This window comes from Pyxicephalus adspersus, chromosome 1 (genome assembly GCF_032062135.1).
Source record: "Pyxicephalus adspersus chromosome 1, UCB_Pads_2.0, whole genome shotgun sequence".
NCBI lineage: Eukaryota > Metazoa > Chordata > Amphibia > Anura > Pyxicephalidae > Pyxicephalus > Pyxicephalus adspersus.
The window spans coordinates 5,625,124-5,651,933 of NC_092858.1; the positions used below are offsets into that span (position 1 = coordinate 5,625,124).

Genomic DNA, 26,810 nt, shown 5'->3' on the forward strand with positions numbered 1-26,810 from the left:
AGTAAGCAAGAAGATAACGCGCAGTACATAACGCGCAGTAAATCTTATATTATTATTAATTGTTGTTTTTTTTAAGTATATTGGTGAATATATTGGTGAATGTGTTCTGCAGTGTGAACAAAACCAGAATCTCCAGCATTGTGTTTGTATTGTAAGGAAACGCTGCCCCTAGTGGAGGAATGCCAAATAATACCGATAACTTTTTTTTTAGTTTTTTTATTATTATTAAGTTTTTGTATATAAAATATTTAATCAATATATATGAAACTCAAACCTTCAGTGTACACTCCTCCCCCCAAAGTTCATCCTTTAAGCCGAAACACAGTCAAAAGATTTAGGACTGCTTTAAAGTTTTTACTTCTCTGTATGTCCAGTGCCACCAGGACCAATGAGGCCAGAGGGGTAGCACCAAAAACGTACATAGGTTTAACAACCATTCCCTCATTTTATTCCGGACTGATCTGCAGACTTGTTTTTGATAGTACTGAATCGAGTGGATCAACAACACAGCCAGGATTTAGAATTTTCTAACAGGGCCAATAATTACCTTTCCAGGTATCTCAGTAATTGATGTTGGTCTGTCATCTCTTTACATTCGCCTACACCGTGACTGTTAGGAATGCCCATTTTTCTGGTCAGCCTCATAATAGACATGAGTAGGGATATCTTGGAAAAGGTATGACGTCCCTTATGTTGTCCACTCCTAAGATGCACTGCAGGTAGCGTTCAAACCCCATGCCGAATCCACCATGTGGGACAGAACCAAATCTTCGCAAATCAAGGTACCTATTCAAGAGGGATAAACATTAAAAAAAAACACATTTGAAGGATTTAGAAAACACAACTTACAGCCTCAGAAACCCACCAGCTGCCGGTGATTTCTATTCTGGGAAGGGTCCAGTCATGCAACAGCCTTTGTAGTCTTCCCCCAGTGCAGGGCTGACATAGATATAGAAATCCAAGGCTGACCCCAATGTAAAAATGGGCTGAAAATTACAACAGTGGTTCTTTTATCTCTGCCTGCTTCTGACAGCAGCTAGTACGGGGGTGGTGACCAAGAGAAAGGAATTCCCCTGCCAAAAACATCACAACAAAGTTGCTTAACCACCTGGGCGTTACACTGATGTCTAGATTTCTGTACCAAAAGCGTTACAGGTTTTCATGAATTTTTTTTTTTGCCGGCTGTTTTTTTCTCCGCCGGCCGGCTTCTTGTTTCAGAGATCAACCGGCGCTGGAACGAGAAGGACGCTGGATGATCAGCAGGACCAGGTAAGAAACCGGCCGGCATCTTACCGGTCCCACTGGTATAGGAGAAGGCAACCGACGCTGGAGGACGACGCTGGAACACGGACCCAACGCTGGATGAGCACAGCGGGACCAGGTAAGTGGGATTTTAATATAGGCGAAAAAGTACGGGGTTATCGAAAGTTGCAAAAAATTTTTGTACGAAAAAGTACGGGGTTAGCGGTTGGGAGGTTAATGAGAGTTTTGTATCTGAAGTGGCAAAGGACCCCACACCAGACCCCCTGCACCTGGCAAAGATTTTACAAGTGACATCACCCAAAATTAAAGGCAGAATGGTAGCTTAGTGGTTAGCTCTCTGGCCTTAGTAGCGCTAGGTCCCAGGATCGAATCTCAGTCAGGACACTATCTGCATGGAGTTTGCAGGTTCTCCCCGTGTTTGCGTGGGTTTCCTCCCACATCCCAAAAACATGCCTTCGCCTTCAAATCCCTCCACAATTCTTGTCCCACTTACCTTTCTGACCTGATAGAAAAATACCCCCCTAGTTGCTCTCTTCGCTCCTCCATTGACCTACTAATGACTTCCTCACTCATAACCTCCTCACACGCATGGATACAAGACTTTTCTAGAGCTGCCCCGACTCTCTGGAATGGTCTTCCTCGTCCCATTTGGCTTGCTTCTACTTTCTGTTCATTTATAAGTCCTCAAAACCCAACGTTTGGCAACATTTACCTCACCTACCCGTCTTCTGTCCCCTAAACCCTCACTACTTCCCCCCTCCTATTGTGTGAGACTTCCCCCACTTAGATTGTAAGCACTTCAAGGCAGGGTCCTCTACTCCTCTTGTGTCAATGTCTGTATCTGTTTGTCATTTGCAACCCCTATTTAATGTACAGCGCTGCGTAATATGTTGGCGCTTTATAAATACTGTTTATTATTATTATTATTATTATTAATAACCATTGTTCCACTTACCACTGGTATGTGTTTGCAAGTCCTAATCTGTAAAGACAAAAAAAAGAAAAACATTTTAAATGCCTGAAAACCATTGGCAGGTCAGTCCACCAGGAAATTGACAACTACAGTGTTAGCAAGTTCTACAGATTGCTTTAAAACAAATCTGGATGATTTCTAGAAGCACAGAATATAACTGGGGATTAAGGCTTTGAAGTAAAGATAACAGAGACTGCTGATCCAGGGAACATCCGATTGCTTCATGGAATCAGGAAGGAATTATTTCCCCTGTTGATGCAAATTGTACCCGGGGTTTTTTTGCCTTCCTCTGGACCATCTATATCTTATAGGGTTTTATATCTGGGATATGTTTATTTCCCCAGTGGTTGACCTTGATGAACGTATGTCAACCTAACTATGTAACTATGTAATGGGTAAATTCTGGTGCGTGAAATGGCCATTTTACATCTCGGCTTTCTAGCTTCAATCAAAACTCGCTTTAGCATCTTTCTTAAGGTAACACCTTTTTCTAAAAATAGCTGAGCTAGGTGGGTTGAGATGCGAACTAAAATGCAGAATTTTGCACACAAAGCCAATGAAAAAAAAAATCCCGAGGACCATTAATATGAATTTATATAAAAAGATAAAATACATTTGTAAAATTATGATCTTCCTAATGGTGCTGACAAGGACTGTGGAGGTTCTGATTCATTAAACAGCTCATGATTAAGTGAAGTATTACTATTGTTACTAATATTATTAGTTACATTATCTTTGGTATTACTAAAGCAATGTAAAATATTAGTTTGCTTTTTCTCACTCATTATGGGTTATTTAATTGGAATCTAAGACCAAACAAGAAATGATAGTTATCAAAGTCAAACTATTTGATGCCAATAAATATAACAATTAATGAAAATACACAGCTGAGGTCATACTTACCCAAGTGCATCTGAGAAATAAACAAATAAAATAATCAGATGAGAATCGGTATTGGTGGAGCGGGGTGACTGTTGTAATGGTGGAAACAATACTGAAGCGTACGGTTTGGCAACGTTTGCCCCATACAACCTAATATACTACACTGACGTCACGCTGCGCCCTCTTTGTTTTTCTGTCTCTAGTACAGTTCGTGAATTTAGTGCAAGTAAAAAAGGCAACACTTGTCATTCAGAATATAAGAATTTATCAGAATATTTTTTACTAATAAAATATAAAAATTGCAAATAATGTCCAAATTTTTCTGTGGGCCACCAAAACTGGTTGGCGACCACTGTATATATGGTTATACCACCAGTATAAAAAAAGATTCTTTTTCAATAAAAACTCTTTATTAACCTTCAGCTCATCCCACTTTTCCTCTTTTGTCTCCCCTTATTAATATTTTACTGCTTCCATTTTACGTCTGTTCCTAATTAAAGCGGAGCTAAACTCAAATTTTTACTTTGCATAAGAAGGGTCGACAAGTAAATATATTCCTTTTTTAAATGCAACACCCCTTTTTTTTAAAAAAACAAGGGTGAGCACCTCCCTTTCTGTCTTGATCGCCACATCCTGGGAGGCCCATGGCTGCTCCTTGTGCACATCCCCGATCTCCGGCATGTGCAGAGGGCATTTGCTTCACTGAGGGGAAAGAGATTCCGAGCTCACGCATGCACAGTGAGATTTGCACTCTTTTTTTTCCCTTTTACAGCAGGCTATGTCACCTGATCTCGTGCCTGCGCAGTGCAACATCGGGTGACACAGCCAGATGTAGGAAGAAGATGGGGGAAGATGGCGGTGCTCGGTGCTTCCTCCATGCCAGGACAAAGAAGAATTCCAGGATGGCGTGGGACCTGATCGAGGGAAGCTCCAGGGATCTGAGTAATTAAAGCTAAGTTTTTCAGTTTGGTTCCGCTTTAACTATATCACTTTTAATTAGTCATTATTCTGACTTTGTTTATTTGTTTTTTTTTTGTTCATCTTTATTTCATTCCTAGCCATCTTTGCTCCCCTGAAACAGGATAGAGCTAATTTTTTCATACCAGTTATGCTCCAGTTAAAGTTGACTTGAACCTAAAAATGTAACTTGTCAAGGATCATTACCAGTTAGCTGATTGTTGTTCTCTGATTTTTATTTAGTCCTTTTCCTCACGTATATGGTAAGAAAAAAGCTAAAAACCTCTAGCAGAGGTTCTGGTCATGTAATTTTACCAGAAGATAAAGCCTGCCGTGATGTATGCTGGGGGATTCACATTAGCACAGGTGGAAATATATAAGGAATTGGAATTATGTGTGTGCCATGGTCGGTGGTGACATTTATTATTTTCGTACACAGGAGAAAGGATGCAGAATAATCTATTCAGCTTGTTGATTTTACAACAACCAAACCTCAAAATATTGCAAAGAAGACATTAAGATCCACGTAGAGACTGGGGTCCTAATTGTTGTTGGCCAACAACCCATAAACACCCTACTTTTCCATTAAGCCCCCAGCCTGGGCATCTATTTTCGAAGACTGAGAAGGCAGAAAGAGCAGACAGATCACAAAGTCAGAGTGAACTAAGGTTAACATACAATATTGTTGGACAGCAGGAACAAGGAATCTGTAAGGACCCATCATATTCCCTACGTCATGCTTGAGGAGACGGAGTCTCGAGGGGGCGCTACGGCTTGCACAGGAATGGTGTGAGCCCTGAGAAGGGCCAAGTTGCAGAGTCTAAGCAGTAACCAGGTTGTCTCTAGAGCCTCTAGTGGTGAGGATGTTGCACTGCTGGTTGATGCCAGGTTGCGGTTCTTGGGCACACCAAGGTGGGCAGGAATATACACGGTACCAAATCAATAACAGAAGAATTGTCAAGGAAGGCCGGGGTCAAGGCAGGCAGCCTGCAAGAGAGGTCAGGTCAAAAAGCAAATACCAGGGATCCAGGAAAAAGAGACTGGTGACCCGGAGGCAACTGCAGACACAGGGAACACAGGAGACACTGGACACAATAGGAGGCACAGGTGACACAAGAATAACCACAGACAGGGAGGAACACTGGAACAGCACAAGGGAATGGGGTGGGAAACAACAGACTGGGCAACAAGGGGTTAATGCAGGAGCTGGACAGGGAGAGCACTGAATTAACCAACAGGTGTAGAGAAAATGCTCAGCAGAGCTAGGTGTTCGGCCCTAGTGGAGACACATTGCATGAATGGTGATTGAGTGAGGTGTCTGATTAAGAGGCTATTTCATGATTGGCCGGCGGGATGGGCGAAACCGATAAAACTTGGGAGAGCAAGCACGCCCTTGGTCTGCGCTTTAGTGAGGAAGAGTCAAGTGTGACACCCTACAAATCCTTTTCCGCCAACCCTAGACAGATGTAAAAGGTGCACCCAGAAATGGGGTGACCCCTTATAGTGCCACCTCATCTGCAATATCTTTGTTTAAGAAACTTTATTAAGGCTCACCACCCAGTACTTTCCACTAACCACCTGGCTGCTTTAAGTGGTTACTGAAATGTTGGGTTACAATACAGGGGCCACCACCTGCCAACAGCTTCTTCCCAGCCGGCTTAAAACATCCTGGGAAGAATACTGTAAAGGGTTTATGTCTGTAATCATCAACACATCTTTAAATGTTAAGACATAGAAGCAGTGTAGACAACTTATTTTGACTTTGTATCAAGCCTTTTGCAATGCCTGAACATATACTGAGAAAGAGAAACAGCTCAAGAGGCGAATCAGTTGTGCTCAAACATTTAGGAGTATTATAGGAGAGAACAGAGAAAGAGATGAGCTAATCAGTCTACTGCTTCTCCTTTAACTGCCCAGTCACATGGAGGGGTGGAGAAGAAATCTGTTACTCAACTGCAATTAAGAAACTTTATTTAAAGCTTTTAATACATTTTTTTCTACATGCAACAGGTTCGCTTTAGACAGCACAAGTGTGAAGAAGACCTAAAGCACACAGACACATCCTAATACTCTGCTTACATCTGGCTGGACGGTTCCTCCCATCTGCAGGAAGACTATTCTGCAATAAAGTGGCTTCTGTGCTATATTTATCTCTGCTTCAATTCATTTAATATATGCTTATTAGCTTTCCCAAATCAGAGCCAGCTGATGAGCGTCACATGGGCTCTGCGTGCCATGCAGGAGGATTCTATTAAGGGAACAGCTGACAGGCCCTGAACAAAACTCCTGGAGATGTTTTATAAGAGAACTTGTGTCTAAGATCAAGGAGGGAGATGTTGGAGATATAAGGTTTGTAATTAGGTGAATATTATTCACTTATTGTGAGCTACGAGCAAATGTTGCTTCTTAAGCTATATGGTGAACACCTCACTGATCACCTCATCACACGCACTACTCCAAGGCTTTTCTAGAGCTAGGGGCAGCTCCTACTCTCTGGAATGGTCTTCCTGGTCCTACTCAGCTTGTACCTACTTTCTGCCTATTTAAAAAAATCACTCAAAAACCAATGCTTCAACCTTACCTACCAGTCTTCTTCTGTGTCCTAACCACCCTAGCAGTATTCACGAGTGTGACTCGAGGTGAATTTACCATGCAAAAAACGGTAATCCCACTCGGAGTCGCTAAAAACATAAAAACAATACAAAACAGCTGTATTGAGTCCAATTCAAGGAAATCTTTATATAATATATATATATTTATATTATATATATTATAAATGCTACTGTACAGTTATATTACATGTTTCACTATTTTTTTAATTTTAACAGATTTGTGCATTTTTTTTATTTAAAGTTGATTATTACATTTATTAAGTAGTGGACATATTTCGGTAAATTATGCCTAAGAATTATAGTCTACAATGTAAAATAAATTTCCATGCAAAAAAATGTAACGCTTTTTGCGTGGAAATACGGACAGAATTAGAACGCTAGGGGGGGTAAACCCTCACTACTCACCCACCATTCCATATTCCCCCTCCTGATGTGTGTTACTTTCCCCACCTCCTAGATTGTAAGCTCTTTGGGGCAGGGTCCTCTCCTCCTCCTGTGTCACTGTCTGTATCTGTCTATCGTTTGCAACTCCTATTTAATGTACAGCGCTGCTTAATATGTTAGCGCCATATAAATCCTGTATAATAATAAATAATAATAATTGTGTGCTACTTCCCCATCCATTTAGATTGTAAGCTCTTCTGGGCAGGGTCCTCTCCTCCTTCTATGTCACTGTCTGTATATGTCTGTCATTTGTAACTCCTTAAAGCAAGGGTCACTAACCGGCTCTGTCCACCTGTTTGGACCCAACCTGCCTACTCTCCCATTACAGGCCCAACAAATTTTGTTGTGTTCACAGCCACGCGCTACTGTCCCCCCAGAATGTTTAGCAAGAAGGTCTGAGCCTGTGATGGGAGAGTGCTTGGGTTCTGGAATCATGATGTCACTCTGGGGGAAGTTTCTTCCCTTTTGAGTGACACACAGCTCCCCTCGCATGCGTGGTCCGGATTCCGTGGATTTAGTGGTCGGAAAGGTTGTTGACCACTGCCTTAAAGGACCTGTACCCTTCATACACCAGTAACTATTTTCGAAAAAAGGGACTTCTGAATTGCTGGTGGTTCTGCAAAGAATGTTAAGGTGATGGCTTTAAGATAAAGGAATAAAAAGGAATATTCTCCATATTAAACAAGGACATAAAAAGCAAACAAAATTCTAAGCTTTCTGCTTCCCACACATAATTAAGCCAGTGTAAGGCTTTACATTGTTTGTAACTAGAGGTCCAAGTCTCACACTTTCTCATGCAGGACTCGGACCTCTTTGGACTTTGCTTGTCCAAAGCAGTAGAGCAAGAAAACAAAACTAGCAGCTATACAGCCTGTATGTATGCATAGGAACCCAATGATAATACAAGGAAGCCCCTTTCAAACTAAATACATTTTGGGAATCGGGGAACCCCTGCTCAGTAAATTATCAGGGGTCATTGAATCAAGTATTCCCTTTACACTGATGGTCAGAATGTCACCCTTGCACGCAGATAAATCAGATACAGCTTAATTTAACACTTACCTTTATTTTCTGCAGAGCTCCCGATCACCCCACAACTGGTCTTGATTCGGAACTGCACCGGGGACAGCCACCTTCTACCATTTTCTGCTGCCTACGTCAACACATCTCGCACAAGATCAGGTGACGTATCCTACTGTAAATGATTGCCACGTTTTTCTTTTCTTACTGCAGGGCTCCTTCTGCACATGCGAGATCAGGCATGCGTAGGAGCAGCAGCCTGAAGCCTTCTGGGAAACGTGATGCAGGTATCCCAGGAGGCTCTGCCTCTTTTTTATTTAAAAGGGTTATCTACCTATTTATATAATATTTTGGAGATAGGTCGCCTTTAGGACACCTCTCACTATCTCTTGAAGAACCCTGTTTGAGAATACTTGGTGCAGGGTACGTCAAGCAGCAAGCCAGGCATTATAGCTAAAAAAAAAACTTCTGTTTGCGAACTAGAGCAAATCTGGCATTAAATGGATAGACATGGCAGTATAATACAGAGAGGCAAAAAGAAAGCTGCATTTGCCAGTCTGGTGAGGTGATGCCACGACCTACACAATACAGAAAATGGAAAAATGCTGATTTTATACACCAATCTAGCAAACTAATTGTGGATGACGGAAATAGAGTTACCTGTCAAGGCGGGATTGCAGTATATGAAGTCTCTCCTCTCTTAGACTGCCCCCAAAAAGCTCCCCAATTCCTGGAACCAGCAGGTCTACTGCAGACACCTGGAAAGAGAAAAGGCCATGTCATAGATGAAGAAAAACTTCTGATAGTTTCCAACACTAGTTTATACCATCTAAGTGTCTAAGTGTTACCATTCCAGCCTACCAGCTCTGGTCGGAGGATGGAGACGATTTATACACATGGCATCTTTTGCCTATTCTGTATCCTTCTCAATCCTGTAGTCTGCCAGAAGAGCTGACAAACTGTAGCTCTCATTGAAAGAGTCACCGATCATTATCTATGTATTGCCCATAGAAGAGCCCTGGTGTACCATGAAGTAGGTTTGCTCTATAGGGCCGGTTCAAACCTGTAGTGGCAACAAGCAATCTTGCACAGATTCCACTGGCTGGCACCTTGCCAGGTACTTGGCGCTTGCGCTGCAGCAAGGGTTCTTAACCAGCATTTGCTGATTTAACTGCAGGCGGCAGTGAGCGGTTCTGGACCAATCACGGCTGTCCCCATTCACTGTCTTTTGAGATGCATATAGCACCTCCCCTGAGGTAGCAGTGGCATGCGCAAGCAGTAATGGCATTGCAACCTCATGGCCAGTAAGATTTATTTCACATTAACAATTTTTGCAGGTGGATTTAGGCAGTTTTACTGCAAAAAATGATTAACATTGGAACAGATTTTTTCATGTAGCAGCATTGCTGTGCATTTATTTCTGAGGCTACCTGCAAAGTTCAAGGGCAGTTTACCAACCCAGCCATCGATTTAAAGGCAATGGCTCATGTTTTGACCATCCTTCTACAGCTTACCCAGCTGAAAAGAATTTCTGGGGAGAACATTGTAAATGGGTCCCACTCATTCTTTTAAAGATTTAAACATGGATGTGAACAATTTGCTCTCTTCTCCAATGACCTACAAATGACTTCCTCACTCATAACCTCATCACACACACGGCTCCCAGACTTTCCTAGAGCTGCCCCAATTCTCCGGAATGGTCTTCCCCGTACTATTGGACTTGCTCCTACTTTCTTAAAAAACTTTTCAACCTTACCTACCTATCTTCTTCTGTCTCTTAAAAACCCCCATACTTACTCATCATTCCACATCCCCCCTACTATTGTGTGATACCTCCCACACCTGTTAAATTGTAAGCTCTTCTGGGCAGGTTCCCCTCCTCCTCCTGTGTCACTCTCTGTATCTGTCTGTCATTTGCAAGCCCCTATTTAATGTACAGCACTGCGCATTATGTTGGCGCTATATAAATACAGTTTAATAATAATATTAATAGGAACACCCACATACATACAGTATCAGAGCTGCCTATAACTGCATCCTCACCATTGGGTGGAATGCCCCTTTAAGACTCATCTTTGCAGCACCCACGTCGGTCACCTTAAAGAAGTCGGAGTTTATACTGAAGCCAGTTAAACCAAATTACTTGTATAACCTGCTCAGGTTTCTGTCATTAATTTTCATGTCTCAGTGTTAAATCCATCTTAAAATAGAATGTGGAAACTGCCTGAGGGGAAGTGCGAGCGTTTATTTCAACAGAATTTAGGCTTTGGTTATGGCCACGCGGGTTAAACGTGTGGTATTCAGAAGCAAAGCGTGCTAACCAAACAGGAAAGGAGAGGAGAAGCAAGCGAAACTGGGCTGCAACTAAATCACAATCTCTGGCTACAATCACCTTTTCAAGATTGTAAGCTCTTCGGGGCAGGGTCCTCTCCTCCTGTGTCCCCGTCTGTATCTGTCTGTCATTTGCAACCTCTATTTATTGTACAGTGCTGCGTTATATGTTGGTGCTAAATGAATACTGTTTAATAACAATAATATTAATATTCAAGTGGTCTGACAAATCAAACATTAAATTTTTTTTAGAAAATAGAACGACCATTCAGCTAGTTATCAGCCAGCATTGGTGATGGTATGGGGGTGAACCAGTCCACAGGGTGCAAATCTTTTGTACATCTCTAGAAGGTCACCATTAATAATAATAAACAATATATACAAGTTTTGGAGCAACATATGCTGCCATCCAGATGATGTCTTTTTAAGGGAAGGCCTTTCATTTCAGCATTTCAGACAATGCCAAACCGCATCCCGATTTAAACTCCCCATTTGAGTACAGAACTGCATTAATGTGTTTTTAAATCTCTGTCTACAGTTCGGCTGTAATAAAGCCCAATGACGCATTGGATTTTGTGGTAAGACACACATGATGCAGCAAACCATCACATTTAAATAATTATATGTAAGAGACGTATTAATCAGTGACATATGTAAAGGGATATCCTCCTTGGGGGCTCAGATGGGATTAACAAAGAGAATACAGCCACTTATTATTGATACATCTGTTTTGCTGATTTCAAAGTAGGTGGCAGAGTGGTGAAATCCTTGGCTCTAAAATGTGCAATAAAAAGCCATCTTTGGCCAAAACAAAGTTTATAAGCATTAGGACCCGGTTCAGGTTCTTAATATCGTGTCTGAGTGTGTCAGGACAGGAAGTGATAAGAAATCCCTTCAGCAAAAATAAATATTGTGGGAATGTGGGGAAAGGTCTGGACTTCTGATAATATTTATAACCGTGGTTAATACCTACCAAGATTGGTCCAAAGAAGGGCAACCAGTAAGCTGGGGACAGGGTTATGTTTGTTTGTTTGTTTTTGTAAGGGGAGGGAAGGTTAGCCAGTCTATTGGGTGGCAAGGTTGGCCTAGTGGCTAGCACTCCCTTGCAGCACTGGGGTCAAGGTTTGAATCTCTGCCAGGACACTCCCTGTATTTGTGTGGGTTTACTCTGGGCACTCTGGTTCCGCTCACATCGCAAAAAACTGCAAAAGGTTAACTGGCTTTCCCTAAAGAAAATTGTCCTTGGTTGACATATGACTATGATGGGGAGATTGTAAGCCCTTTGTTGGGCAGTTTTTGATATGACTATGGACTTGTAAAGCGCTGCGTATTATGTCAGTGCTTTATAAATACAAGGTATTATTAATAATAATGTTCTGTATGGGTCTGACCCATGGACTCTTCTTTTTGTACCGCCTGAAGAATATGAGAGAAATGCAATGTAAATAAAAAAAATTACTGCTAGACTTGCTTCGTGCCAAATACAACAGGACATCTTGTGGAGCCTCAATATGTAGACACATGAACATTTTTCTGCCCAATAGTTCTTGCATTTCAACAAATGTGGGCAGACATGTTAGTGAACAGAGTGTCTAGACGTCCTTTTTTCATGCCTATATGCTGTGCAATGTACAGAACAATGATCCACATACCGTATGCTGCATGAGGCTGGCACATCCGTCCTCTCTCTGGAAATGTTTTTTTTTCTGGCTGTCATGCAGATGCTATGTTTGCAGCGTTTTCTGAGTTACTGACTCAGGACTAGCATGTACATCAGGAGTTCTGATTTCCCAGGCTATATAATATTTCATGCAAGGAAAAATGTCATATGAGAAATGCACTTGCTACTATAGCCACCTAGAAAAGGTTGATATCTTTCTTTTGGCGTATATTGCTCTTGTACTATATACCTGAAAACATGAACTCATTATTTTACAATTTTTAAGTCTGGAATAATCAGCACTATCACCTTATGTTGAAGTGGAATTCAAAGGCTAATTGGTTCCCATTTGATCAGTTGGGAGATGTCAATAAAGCAGAACCAAAGTTCCACTTTTTGAGAACCCACAATTAGGCCGGTCATTGTTTCATTAAGGGGGCCAGGCAATATCCCTTCTGCAATAATTCCTCCTGCCTGCCTGATCAGGCCAGGTATCTGACAAAAAGCTGCGCTGAGCAAGCGCCAGAAAACCCAGCAAATCCTGCATTGCCATGCATGTGTCTGGAATAAATAAACTCCTGTGCCGCAGGATTTATGATATCCTAGCCTGGCCAATCAATTGGGCTGATGATTATCTACAGGAAAAGAGGAAAGAAGATAGTGGACACCCTGTGAGGGATAGGGGCCAAGAGAGTAACGCAAAATTTGTTCTGCTTTAATGACTATGATTAAGATACAAAAGTGTCTCCAAACCCTTTGATTTAGATTAAATACAGTGAGGGACCTGGAGTACAGCTTTATTGTGGCCCTGTCAGGTGAGCATAACACCTCTTCTCTTTGACTTTCAGCTCCACTTTTCAAGAAAAGGACACAGTTATGGTAATGCCCATGGAATGCCCATATAATGCAGAATCTAACATACAGTTTTGTTTAAAGCATCTCTAATTTTATTGTGTTTCTGTGTTTGTTTTTCGTTCCAGGTATCATTCGAAGAGACTTAAGGCCATTAGCATATGACAACTTAGGTTTTGCAGTTTTTGTAAGCTTATCATTCCTATAACCATGGCTCGCCAATTGGCATTGGAGCAGCTCTGCAAAATTGCCGCTTAGTAAGAAGTTTTTTATTCCTCGACTGCAGTTCAGCGCGACTTTGAGAAGCTTTAAGACCGACACACTGCTCCAACACGTAACACAATTTACGCTATCCATGGCAAGTTTCTTGAAACAGGATCTATTCATGACAAATCACACAGCGGAAGGCCAGCTACTACCACCACCCACTGAACACTGAACTCCTCGAGCGGGTGATCACGCAAAGTCAGGAAAAGTCTATCCGGAGGGCCGCACTGGAACTCAGCATCAACAAATGCTCGATTCAGCGCTTCCCTGACCCTACACCTTGTGACGTTTTTTTGTGGGGCTATATCAAAAGCAAGGTGTAAATCACTAAGCCCCGTGACCTGTCACAGCTTGAGGAAAGAATCCGTATGGCCTGCAGCCAGGTCGGGGAAGAAATGCTGCAAAATGTCGGAGAGGCTTGCATATGAAGGTGGCTAAAAGTTGTCAAAAATGGAGACGCTCATGTGGAGGTGTACAATTAGTCCTCAAGGCGTTTGAACATGATGGCAAGCCTAGCAAGTAAAAATGCAGTGTCTTCTTTGTTAATTCTAAACATATTATTAAACTTACTGTTCTGTCAACTTTTAGGAATTCATTAAAATTGTATAGTGACTTTTGGGACATCCTTTATATTATTTATACACATAAATTAACATGAATATGTATGTATGACCCGACTTACATTACCAGTCACAATCAGATTTTCTCTTTACTTACGGTATGTCGGGGTCCATCCTCATTGTCACGGGCGTAGAAAGGTTTAAGATCATATGGATAGTTGACAACGAATACAGGAAAGTCCCCGCAGTGTTTCACCAAATATTTCTCATGCTCCGTCTGTAGATCACAGCCCCACTGCAAGAAAGAAAGAGACATAAGGATCAGTATATTAAAGTAAAACTTCAGGAATTACTATTTAGAATAAATGTATTCTTCTAGTCAAAAATTTTAACTTCAGAGAGCCAACATGTGGTGACAGACAGAGCTTCTGGAGCTCCTATAGCTCCACCATTCACCAGTCACATGTACAACATATTACAACCATCCAACCTGTGGCTTCCAGTTAATTTATGGTATTTTCTATTCTCTGCCTTAGCCGACCAGGGACATACAAACATATACAAAACTCTGTATCCTTTGCTACCCTGCCAATTTCTTATTGCAGCTTTGCAACTTTCTTCATCCATTACATGGGCAGGAGGTTGAATCTGCTAACTCCCTTCTGCAGCTTTGCAACTTCCTTCCTCCAATACATAGGCAGGAGGGGGAATCTCCTAATTCCCTATTGCAACTTTGCAACTTCCTTCCTCCAATACATAGGCAGAAGGGTAAATCTGCTAATTCCCTTCTGCAGCTCTGCAACTTCCTTTCTCCAATACATTGACAGGTGGGTGAATCTGTAAATTCCCTATTGCAGCTTTGCATCTTTATTCCTCCACTACATAGGCAGAAGTGTGAATCTGCTAATTCCCTTCTGCAGCTTTGCAACTTCCTTCCTCCAATACATATGCAGGAGGGTGAATCTGCTAATTCCCTATTGCAGCTTTGCAACTTCCTTCCTCCACTACATGGGCAGGAGGGTGAATCTGCTAATTTCCTCATTGCAGCTTCCAGTGGACGCTGATCTGGCACTGTCACACTGTTCTCTACACTATACCCCCCCCTCTCCCAGCACCCATGATAGTTTCAAACCACTATGCAATGTGATAAAGCTTCACCGGCACACAGCATGGACCTGGTTTTCATGCACTCACATACCTCCTGTTTATGGAGTGGATTACCCTGCCTATTCCAGAATTCCACCCACACTTTTCTACTGCTGCAGCTTTCCCTCTCTTGTCCCAATGGGCCCGATTTATTAAAACGCTCCAAGTCTGTAGAAAATCTACATAATTTCATTGTTTGTTTTATTATATGGATAGACAGTAGTCGGGCATTTGTTAAAGAGAAGGGTTGAATAAACAAGAAACTGCCAGACGTTGCTTGAAGTATGTATATGGTAAATTTATGAGAAAGAACTGCTTGCTGACCCTGAAAACTTTACTATTTCTCCTCATTAATTAGTTCAGGACAAGACTGAGAGAAGTCACATCAGCAATCAGATGTTCTTTTTTGCCTTTAGCATGCAATTGTTAAAAAAAATTTTTTTCAAGTAAACAGTTCTTCTAATTGTTCTGCTAAAATTATGAGTAAAGATCTGGGGGTGCACTGCACCAGGCACACTGCACCACATCTGGTGGGAATGTTCAAAACTGCGGAGGTACTGGACACACTTTTGTCAAATAGTAAAAGGTGGGCCGCTCCTTTCCCAAACGCCTGGTGGGAAGCATTACTTAACCTGAAACCCTCAATGTGTACAAAAACAATTTGAAATATTGACCTTTCTGTTCACAGCTGCCAAAATGGTACCAACGAAGGCCTGGTGGTCCTCCACTCCTACCATAGCCTAGGTCAAACAGAAATTGTCCTTGTGAATGAAAAAATGTGTGCTATACTCACCGATTCCATGAACAGATTCCAGCGTGTGTGGGCACCATGGATAGCGTATTATATGCCAATATGGTGGGATCACTTGTATCTGGCGATATAACGTACATATAAAGTAACGGGACAAGGATAGGCCCAATGGTCATTGACATGGACTTATATCCCGGAAGCCTATGAGTAAAGATCATTGGAAACAAACACAACTGTCCCTTGCCGAAGGGTGAAGGAGATCCAATACAGTGGTGTTTCTGAACTAGGGTTCCTTCAAAAGTTGCTAGGGGTTCCCTGAGCAATTTGAGCCTCTCGAGTCAGTTTAAAGCAAAACTTTCAGCAAAAAAAAAAAAAAAAGACTTACCTTTGCAGGTATACAACCCCAATCCCTCCACACAAACCAAATCCAGTAGGTCTGGCTTCATCCTGGCTTCCTTCTTTCCAGTGTGGACAAGACAGCGGACGCTGCCATCTTCTTCTTATAACTTCTGCTCACATCACTCGATCAGTGCACTGCACAAGTGTGAAGACGCATGTGTGACATCGGCACTTTTTTTTTTTTTTTTTTTTTTTTTTATATTTTAGGAAAGCCTCTTAGGATGCGTGCATGATTTCGAGTATGAACAGAAGGAGTAACCCAAAGCCTACTGGGATATGTGACCTTTGTTTCCCAGAAGGCTGTAGGTTTCCCCTTCAGTCTTTACCACTGCACATTATAAGTACACCAGTTTATATAATGTTATAATGTGGTGATAGGTCTGCTTTAATCTGTAAGGGTGACAATCTTCCCAATAGCCAGCAATGTAAGAGGAATTCTTCCCAATGACCATCACACTAATGAGCTGTAGATATATTGTACCTTTAATAGGGGTTCTCTGAACACTCGAAAATCATTTCAAGGGTTCCCTGTGTTAAAAAACAACCCAAATAAGTATTTCTTTTATTGAAAAAAATAATAAAGGATTAGTAATAAAGTAATCCTTTATTGGAAAGATAACAATGTATTATTTTACTGAAAGCTGCAGCTTTGACATCCTTTCAATACCAAGTTAAAACTTTTTTTAATATTATTTGAAATTTTAGTGATTATGTTTATATATACCTTAAATATCACCCACACAGACCTGCCGGTCATTTTAAGTGTGCACATTTTTGGAAAGCACGACCAGGCGTCCCCTGTGCTATATTATAATAGGAGAGTCACGTGATGCAGAACACATAGAAAGCGGGGTCCTGTTTTCTAGCACAGTCCATAGTGCGCCTGGTGGCTGGAGTGGTTTATGTGACATACAAACTGGTAATATGGGAGTATTTATATTTCCTTGAATAATTATAAATCTTTCACAGCAAATGCTTCAGCGTCAGTATCACCTACCTCTGTGCTGTACTGGAAGGTGACTGGAGCTTTCTGTAGAATTTCTATTGCTTCTGTGTAAGACATTCTGTATAAATGAAGCACAATACACATCTCAATACAACGTACACTGTTTTTTCTTTTATTTCCACTTCTCATTTAGAACACACATCAAAATGGATCAGATAAAGAACATTCCCTACTTTTGCTAGTGCATATGGTACTGTAAAGATTATAACAAAGGCTCTTTTAATTGATGTAAACCCTACTTGGATTATTAAGTCACATTTAATGTGCTAAAAAAGAGCGATTGCTTTTTTCTTTGTTGCTTTTGATGCTGCTGACCATTTCTATCCTAATATCAGTTAGCTTTACCAAAAAGCAGGTGTGCAGCATTTTCTATAGAGGTGCTATGTATGAGGTGAATGCAAAGTACCTTTTTCTATGCAGGAAATGTATTTTTAGCAGATCTATTACTTTTTTTTTTAGAGTATTAATTTCCCCATAACAAGCCCCACTTTGCTCGGCACTAATTACTGTATTTCGGGAAGTCTTAACTATTCCCGATTGCTTAATTGGAGCTCAATTATGGCAGTGAACCGAATGGCTTTCCATATAAAGATGGCTCCTTAACCAATTTAGCATCGCCTTGTCATGGATAGGAAGAGTCACAGGACAGCAGATGATACAATTATTCCGGCTGTTAAACTTGTCCGGCAATAGCAGAATCCCGGTGTGCTGGATATTGTAGTTCTACAGAGAGTTTAAAAGCTGCAGAACTGAGGCTGTAACCCCAGCTCCGAAGGGAACCACAGATAATATGAGTGGCAGGCTATGGGGCAGGACCAATATATGACCACCCCAGCACCTGTGATACCATAATATTGATAGGATAGGAATGAAGCAATAAGCACTGTGCCTGAATGCTTGATAACAAATTAGGAGAATAAAGCAATATAAAACCCATAATAAAAAACTTACACTATAAACTTGTTTGCAATGAGCTTCTCACACCTCTCCTTGAAGAAAAAAGAAGGGAAGAAGAGAGAATTAATGAAAAGTAACATATCACTTCTATTACAATACATACATTCCCAAGCCATCATTACCATAATCATGTAATAAGTTAAATAAATTCTATGCTGTTTACCCTATTTGCTTTACAGAGATTTAAATCAATCTTTTACTAGCTTTTAAACTTCTGCTTTCTACATGTAATGGGCTAGTAGTTTTTTATGTGAAAGAATGAATTAGACTGCCATGGAGATATGCTATCATTTAAAACAGCAATGTGTAACTGGGCTGCAGCCTTGATGAAGTCTGATTTGAGGAAACGTGTTGGGACAGAGTCTGGTTGAACAGTGGAAGAAAGGGAGACACGAGTACTGACCTACATATGAATATGGAAACTTACTGCTACCTATGTACACTACTAGCAAGTGCCCAGATTAAGTGAGTAAATACTGATGACTACTCACATGAAGTCTGAATGAGCTGATGAATACTGAGCTCTAAAAAATGAAAGATTTAACCTATTGCAGATAAATGGGAAAGTCATGTGATAATTAAAAGCCCTTAGAAGTGTATATTGAAAATGGAGAACATATAACCGAAAGCCCATTGTGGAAATTCAGGAGCAATTTTACTTTCCTGTAAAAGGAAGGTAACATAAAGGGTGCAGAGTTTCCAATTTTGATAGAGGGATTGTGTGAGTACCAAACTATATTGAAGCAGAACTAAAATAATAATAATAAAAAAAAAAAATTACTTCCCATACTTCTGAAGACCCCTCCGGGGCTTTCCTCGCCCATCTGGCACGCCCATCTTCGTCCCACTTCTTTCTTCTTCTGGCTATGTCACCCGATCCCACACTGCACAGGTGCGAGATCGGGTGAGGTAGCCTACTGTAAATGGGGAAAAAAAGGGTGCTTGAGATCAGCATTTTTTCTCCCATTTAGGAGGATAGGTCCGCATGAAAGGTCCACATTAAAGCAGACCCGAACTTATCAAACAAAAAAGGAGGTAGTACTATTGCAATGTCTCTTCTGTCATAAAATTGATTCCATGGCTTCTGGTGGCTTTCTCCCTTAAACTGTAAGATGCATTCGCCCTATAGATTAGAGCTAGGCTCTATGTGTGGCGACACCGCACACATAGCCAGCCACTGGGCGCAATGTAACTCCGGCACACATGCAGGGATTACATTGTCCAATGACAGAAGAGGATCGCCATATTCACAAAGTCCACCATAAAGACAGCAGTGATGATGGCGGCTTCTTAGGATTTAGCAATGACAGGTTCTGGAACTGTCATCGCCGCAGGGCGACCAGGTAGGTATGTCATACTATTATGTGCACACTTGCTGATTATGGAAGAAGCTTTTCCACTTCTCTCTCATGTCCATAACATAAGGTTCTGCAGCTCAACAGAAGATTCCGATAGGGCTATATACTGCAGTGGTGTCCTGCATGTTTTTTTTCTCACCCTGACATATTCAGCCAGTCTAGGTGTCCTGATAAAATGATAATATAATACCCTATAAGCCTATATATTAAATACAGCATTATATAAAGGGAAAATCCAGGATGTTACTGATATGACATCCCACTTACTTTCTGTCCAGGGGAGACATATTTAAAGAAGAGAGCTAAATCTTCAGCACACTTGTCAAGCAATGATGAGGTTGTTGTTTTAAAAAGATCTTCCATCACCTTGCAATGAAAAAGAAAAACACATTACAAGATTGGTATCCCCTACAAATTGTTATCCACAGATACCAATCAGACAGAAACCTGCAATAAAAAAATATTATATACTACTATTGGGATATAACATGTGAATCTGATTAGCGAATGGTAAATCTACATCATATCAGTCCAAGTATTTTCAAAATCAATGTAAAAATCTGGCTAAGGCACTTTGTATTTAACAGACAGCAAGCATGGAGAGAAGACACTCAGTGTAGGAAGTGGTGGGTTAGATAGGTTCTCTTTAACCAATCAGCAAACTATTCAGTTCAACAAAAAAAAAAAAATCTTCCTATGAAGTTATATGTGCAAGTATTGTATTCAATGTATGTTATTTACCTGAACACAACTTTCCTGGTGTAGACATTCAAAAGCTCCGAGACTGCTCCAGGGTGCCACCACCTTGGATGCAATGTCAGCAGCTCCAGCAGACTTACAGCTGTCACTTAAAGTGGAACTCAAGTCCCACTTTACACCTTTAGACAGGTGGTTATTACAGATAGGTGATGCTCCTTTCGGCAACAACCCTTCTTACCTGCCTGATTGCACCAAGTAAATGTGAGAAAGCTGAGCTGCGCAGCATTAGCTTTGGTTGCTAGAGTTACCCAGAAATCTAAGCTTCCCTTGCGTGTGTCAGGGATGAATGAACTCCCACAACATGCAGGATATGTCATCCTATCATCGTTTTTGGGAAGAAGGTGAAATGCAAGATGATAGCGCCCTGAGATGGAATGCAGGTAAGTCAGTCACACAGATTTAGTTTGGCTTTAAGTGAAACTGTATAGTAGTGATCATCAACATCCTCCTCTCTGGTATTCCACTAACCCGACTCTCTCCTCTACAATCTATTATGAATGCTGCAGCCAGACTCATCCATCCTTCCCTCCGCTCCTCTTCTGATGCATCTCTTTGTAGTTCTCTTCATGGGCTTCCATTTCACCTTAGAATCAAATTCATCTCCTGTGCTTTGCCTTCAAATCCCTACACAGGTCTTGTCCCTTTTACCTTTCTGACCAGATAGAAAAATACCCCCCTAGCCGCTCTCTCCGTTCCTCCAATGACCTACTAATGACTTCCTCTCTCATAACCTCATCACACGCACGGCTCCAAGACTTTTCTAGAGCTGACCCAACTCTCTGGAATGGTCTTCCTCGTCCTATTCGCCTTGATCCTACATTCTACTCATTTAAAAGAGCCCTCAAAACTGAACACTTCAACCTCACCTACCCGTCTTCTTCTGTCTCCTAAACCCTCACTACTTCCCTCCATTCCATATCCCCCCTCCTATTGTGTGATTCTTCCCCCACCTCCTAGATTGTAAGCTCTTCTGGGCACGGTCCTCTCCTCCTGTGTCACTGTCTGTATCTGTCTGTCATTTGCAACCCCTATTTAATGTACAGCGCTGCATAATAGGTTGGCGCTATATAAATACTGTTTAATAAAAATAATAAGAACATTATTAATAATATTAATAATAATAATAATAATAATAACTGTACTGATACAAGTGGCATTTGGTACAGCCTGACATGACTCAATGGCCAGGTTTGTGTGTGGATATGTATCTTTATTTCACCAAATAAAAAAAAAAGTAGTCAAAACAATCACCTGTGCCTTAGAGTATACCTCTGTACCCCACCTGGAATTCAAATTGAACTAGTAATGCAATAAATACTATAGAACATTGGAAGCGGGAAATGAGGTGAATGGGCTGTATTCATTTTTACTGGAAACTTCTCTTGCTGTGCTTTTGCCCTCTGTTAACCAACGGGTTCCATATTTAACATATAAACTAAAAAACTACAGGTGCACTTTGATGCAGCCACCTGTATGTTACCTTCATGATGTCCTCAAGATTCTCTGTAAAGGAAACTTCAGCCTCTACCATGTAAAACTCCGCCAAATGTCTCCGGCCTTGCGAATTCTCAGCTCTAAACGTGGGGCCAAATGTGAAGACTTTTTTGAATGCTCTAGATTCAAAGACATAAGAGAAGATGATTCTGATATATGGTAACAATAAAGTTTTCAATACTATAATGTTAGCAGCTTTGCTAAAACAAAATAAGATATGAAATTAAGAAATGGCTGGGCCCAGTGATGCCATACACCACACAAAGGACTAAAACACAAAATGAGTTACCCTGACATAACTTCCAGATGTAGCTGGCCAGACACAGTGAGGAATGCTGGAATCCCAAAAAATCCACCATCATCTCCTGGAGCAGGGTTCTTACTCCCAGTCTGCAACAAGCAAAAATTGTTAAAACTCTGCCCTGTGAAAATCAAGAAAATTTGGGCTGCAAGGAAGACATTAATGTATTGTAAAGAATAGTAAATATATCTTTCTTTAAATTATAATACAATGATATTTATTTTCAAAGTAGATCTGAGTCAAATAACTAAAATCTCATGCAGCTTTACGTCTAATAATGTTTTTTTTATTCATTTTTATTAATCTGCAGCTTTTATCAAAAGAAAGGACTGATGATCCAGCCATAAAGGTCTTTGCTTAGGCACTACCTGTCATGGGTGAAAACTGGAGGGAGTTTTTACATCGTCACCTCATCACATGGGCTTCTGAGGAAGCCAACAGGTAGCTGTACCCATGCACACTGTACAGTCACAGTCCACCGTTGTCACAAGCAGTAAGCCAAAGTAACGAGGTGCAGGCAAATTTGTAAAAAGTGCATGTATACAGGAAGTGGCTGAATGAGGCCAGAGGCACAGAGATGCAAAAAAGGTAAAATAGCTATTGCATTATATATTATTATGTCAGGGTTTGGATCTACTACAATTTTACATTAATAAACAGCAGAAATCTAAAAACTGTGCTGGTCCATATTGGGGTGTGCAGATGCAACAGCTGAAAAGGCAAACGTGTGTAAAAGAAATACTTTTCTATTCGGTTTAAAATGATTTACAGTAATGAGAGGTTATACCAGTTGTATACTGGCATCATCAAAGGGCCACATGTATCAGTCAGAGATGGTCAGCATACTATAGGATACTTCTAGCAAAGTAAGTCAAAATTCATCTTAATATTGGCCTCCTGCACAGCAAGACTTAGTTTAGGAGAGGAAGAGTTGTCAGGAGGCTGCTTACAGCAAGAGAGGGCAGTGGGAGCCAAATGATGACCTCATTATGTTGGTGATAATTGTTATGGTCCAGTCAGCATGCTGAGGGCATTTCAGTGACCAAGCTTCATTGCTTAAATGCAGTGAATGCAGGAATTAGACAGCATAGCATGGTGGCTCAGTGGTTAGCACTCTGGCCTAGTATGCAGCGCTAGGTTCCAGGTTCGAATCTCAGCCAAGACACTATCTCCATTGAGTTTGCAGGTTCTCCCCGCGTTTGCAAAGGTTTCCCCCAGGCACTCTGGTTTCCTCCAACATTCTAAAAACATGTAGTTAGGTTAATTAACTTCCCTCCAAAGTGCTCTTGGACTGTATTAAAGACATATGACTATGGTAGGGACATTAGATTGTAAGCCCCTTTGAGGGAGAGCTAGTGATGTGACTATGCACTGTACAGCACTGTGTAATGTGTTGGCACTATATAAATACTGTGTAATAATAATAATAATAGATCAATGACCTGGCTCTGCTGTCTGGATCACAAATACAATTACAAAATCTATTGGCAATAAAACAGTTCACATTTATGAATTCCAAGCTGTGTATTCAGCTGCTTGCCTGGATAGTGATAGAACATTCTGTTTAAACAAAATTTGTATTATTTGCTTTTGTTTCCTAACAAAATGGGTAAATCAGCACCTACCTGGACCTGGAAGAGCTCCCCTGCTCCTTCACAGTCATTAGAGGTTATTATGGGGGTGTGGATGTGAACATAATCATTATTCTGTAAGAAGAAAGAAGAGAGGTAGAAAGGCAGTCTGGAACATTGCTCAAATCTCCAAAACCTCTGCACATTATTCATAATCAAAGCTGAACTCTGAGGGGAAAAAAAAGGAAAAAGTCTACCTTCTCCTTCCCATAATCAAACTTCATTGCTTTTTGGTTGGCTGGGACACAATTAATTACGTGATATTTTTACCTCTTTGCAGATTTCCTTATCCTCATGCAAGTCTTTGCTATCATCCTATAGAATGCAGAACTAGCAGTCCTGTGTTGTACGAAAGGACACCAAGGGCCCTCCTACACTGAGGAATGATGGGACAGTGATATCCTGATGACCCAAAACTAGCAATCAGCCTTGCAATGGGAAGGGGGTAAACGTTTTTTGGTTTACAGACTTCACCTTTAAAGTTTAGGTGCAGCCAAAACTTTTATATATAGGTTGGATGGATTGGTATCTATTGTGGAGATTTATCCTCTCCTGGTCATCATTGCCATGGGACAGAGAATGGTGGGGAAGCCATTATTTTTCAGCTGTGCTGTGACAACTAAAAAGTGATATCTCATTTTTTTCTATACTATTCAGCTTTTGGTCTGGAACAGCGTCCACAACCACCAGTGGTTCGGGGCTTTGGCCGTTGCACTCCACCCCTCCCACATGTGCATTCCGGAGCCCGTAAGTTTAGTGATCAGTGGGTTCAAAAGGATTGGCGACCACTGACCTGGAACACATTCATCAGTGAATCTGCACCATGCACATATTTAGTGGGTAAAATGCGCCATCTAGTGGTTATATTTAGCTAAAGCCTCTTAGCATTGATAGATAAAGAACTACAATAAGAGACAAATATGTTGTGTTGATGCATGTTCACATGTGGGAAGACAATGGCAGGCCCATGTATCTGCTGTCCATCTGGAAGGCTTTATGAAAGAGTTTTCTCCAAACATTTTGTTTGGATAAGCTGTGCCAAATATCGATGTAGCCAGGCTTGGATAGTCCCTGTCCTAGATGTCCACTCCTTCATACATCATACCAAAATTTTAACTGAAATTTTTAAAGTGCCCCTCAAATTAGCAAAGCGTCCTCTAGTAGGAAAAGCCCCACACCTGTTGATACCATTCACCTTTGTTGCACTCCCTCCACTGATCTGTTCCTCCATCAGAGACCCTATTGCTAGCCATAGCTATGCATTGACAAATGTGACCCCTTCCCAGGATGCAGTGATTGAGACTGAGCAGCCAATCCATCAGACCCGAGCACTGGGTAGGATAGGGGTTTGGTACTTACAAGAGAGCCTGTTACTATGTTGTGAATGGGAAAGACTCTTTTAGGAATCTGTAAATATTAACATAGGATCCGTAAACATTTTTCTACAGAAACATTGCTGTATATAGGTCATGTTTTGCATTATTTGGGGTAAAGCCTCAGTTTACAGCTGTGGCAGCATTAGGAATCATGGGTTGGGGTTGTTTTAACTTTCACTGTAGTATTCTAAAATTCCATTCAAAAAGATGAAAATGAAAAAACAATTACCCTGAAAAACTCATGAATTGCTGCTGTGGCTGCGCTGCGGATTCTCAGCAAAGATCCAAACGTGTTGGTCCTGCAGCGAAGGTGAGGAAATTGACGGACATATTCCGGAGGGTGCCGCTCTTTTATCTTAAATGGAAAATCCTGCAAAACACAAGGAGTACATACAGGTAGTATATGTACCCAAAGCACTCCGATCTCTGAACCTTTGCCACAAAGAGTCAGAAAGTATTTTATTGCTATCACAAGGGGGCTGACAATGAATGTGGGTAGCAGATTCTCTTTGGGGAAACATTGGACACCCACAGTTACCCTGAATAAACCACAGCCCCCCACCCCACCCCCAGACACCTTCTATAAGCCAGCAAATTACTGTGAACATATTTATGGCTGTGATCGCAGATAGGAATTTGTTTGCAAGGTGTCAAAGCTTTCCTGATTCACTGAGATTTATTGTCCCATTTGTGTCTTCATGTCATCATGAAAAATTAAAAGAAAATACTGAACAAAAATGTCATGGTATCTGTTTATTAATATTTTCACCCTAATTTACCCACAATGCTTTTCAATCGGATATTGTGAATTGGGCTGTTTCAATACGCAGAATGTTATTAGGCTTTGATGCCACATAAGCAGCTTCACGGTCCAACACTGTTCTAATTGTAATTTACACCAATCAACATGATTGGTTTGAGAATTTCCCTTGTTTTGGGTTTATCTGAGCTAAAATAATTGAATCATTTATTTGCTCCCTTCCCTGCTCCAATGATCTACTAATGACTTCCACACGCATAACCTCATCACACTCACAGCTCTAAAACTTTTCTAGAGCTGCCCCGACTCTCTGAAATGTCTTTCTCGTCCTTTTCGGCTTGCTCCTACGTTCTGCTTCTAAAAATATATCTTTTCAAACTCACCTACCCATCTGTCTCTCTCTCTAGAGCTGCCCCGACTCTCTGAAATGTCTTTCTCGTCCTTTTCGGCTTGCTCCTACGTTCTGCTTCTAAAAATATATCTTTTCAAACTCACCTACCCATCTGTCTCTGTCTCTCTCTAGAGCTGCTCCAACTCTCTGGAATGGTCTCCTGGTCCTTTTCAGCATGCTCCTTTCTGCTCATTTAAAAGAGCCCTCAAAACCCAACGCTTCAACCTCACCTACCTATCTTCTTCTGTCACCTAAACCCTCACTACTTACCCATCATTCTATATCCCCCTCCTATTGCGTGATACTTTCCCCACCTCATAGATTGTAAGCTCTTCGGGGCAGGGTCCTCTCTTCCTCCTCTGTCACTGTCTGTAGCTGTCTGTGTTTTGCAACCCCTATTTAATGTACAGCGCTGCATAATAGGTTGGCACTATATTAATACTGTTTATTAATAATAATAATTGATTCACAGAATCAAATGAAAAGATCACGATTCCCATACAGACGGGCTCTCCCATGTTTGGTGTCTGGGATCTTACTGTGGTGTCACATTCTCCTATCACTCGAATGTCTTCTGCTTTGACCTCCACACTTTGCTTGGTGCCCACACTCCTCACCAGAGCCCCCGACACCTCCACCGCACTGCCGAATCTGATGGAA

The 26,810-nt window shown here is 41.2% G+C and overlaps 1 protein-coding gene and 1 long non-coding RNA gene across 2 annotated transcripts; one reads left to right on the forward strand and one right to left on the reverse strand.

Annotated features, from left to right (window-relative positions):
* On the reverse strand, nucleotides 1-26,810 carry NARS2 (asparaginyl-tRNA synthetase 2, mitochondrial; the record flags this gene model as incomplete). Its single annotated transcript, XM_072401440.1, is given in 12 exon segments — nucleotides 1-786; nucleotides 2,219-2,245; nucleotides 8,812-8,909; nucleotides 13,979-14,116; nucleotides 17,115-17,181; nucleotides 18,075-18,112; nucleotides 19,706-19,804; nucleotides 21,678-21,810; nucleotides 21,981-22,081; nucleotides 23,618-23,698; nucleotides 25,229-25,369; nucleotides 26,690-26,810. Coding segments are annotated over 12 exon segments (1,189 nt in total), but the record flags the coding sequence as incomplete, so codon positions are not given.
* LOC140323970 (uncharacterized) lies at nucleotides 5,947-13,961 on the forward strand. The gene is made up of 3 exons (XR_011919466.1): nucleotides 5,947-6,424; nucleotides 8,209-8,313; nucleotides 13,123-13,961. It is a non-coding gene; the product is annotated as an uncharacterized lncRNA (long non-coding RNA).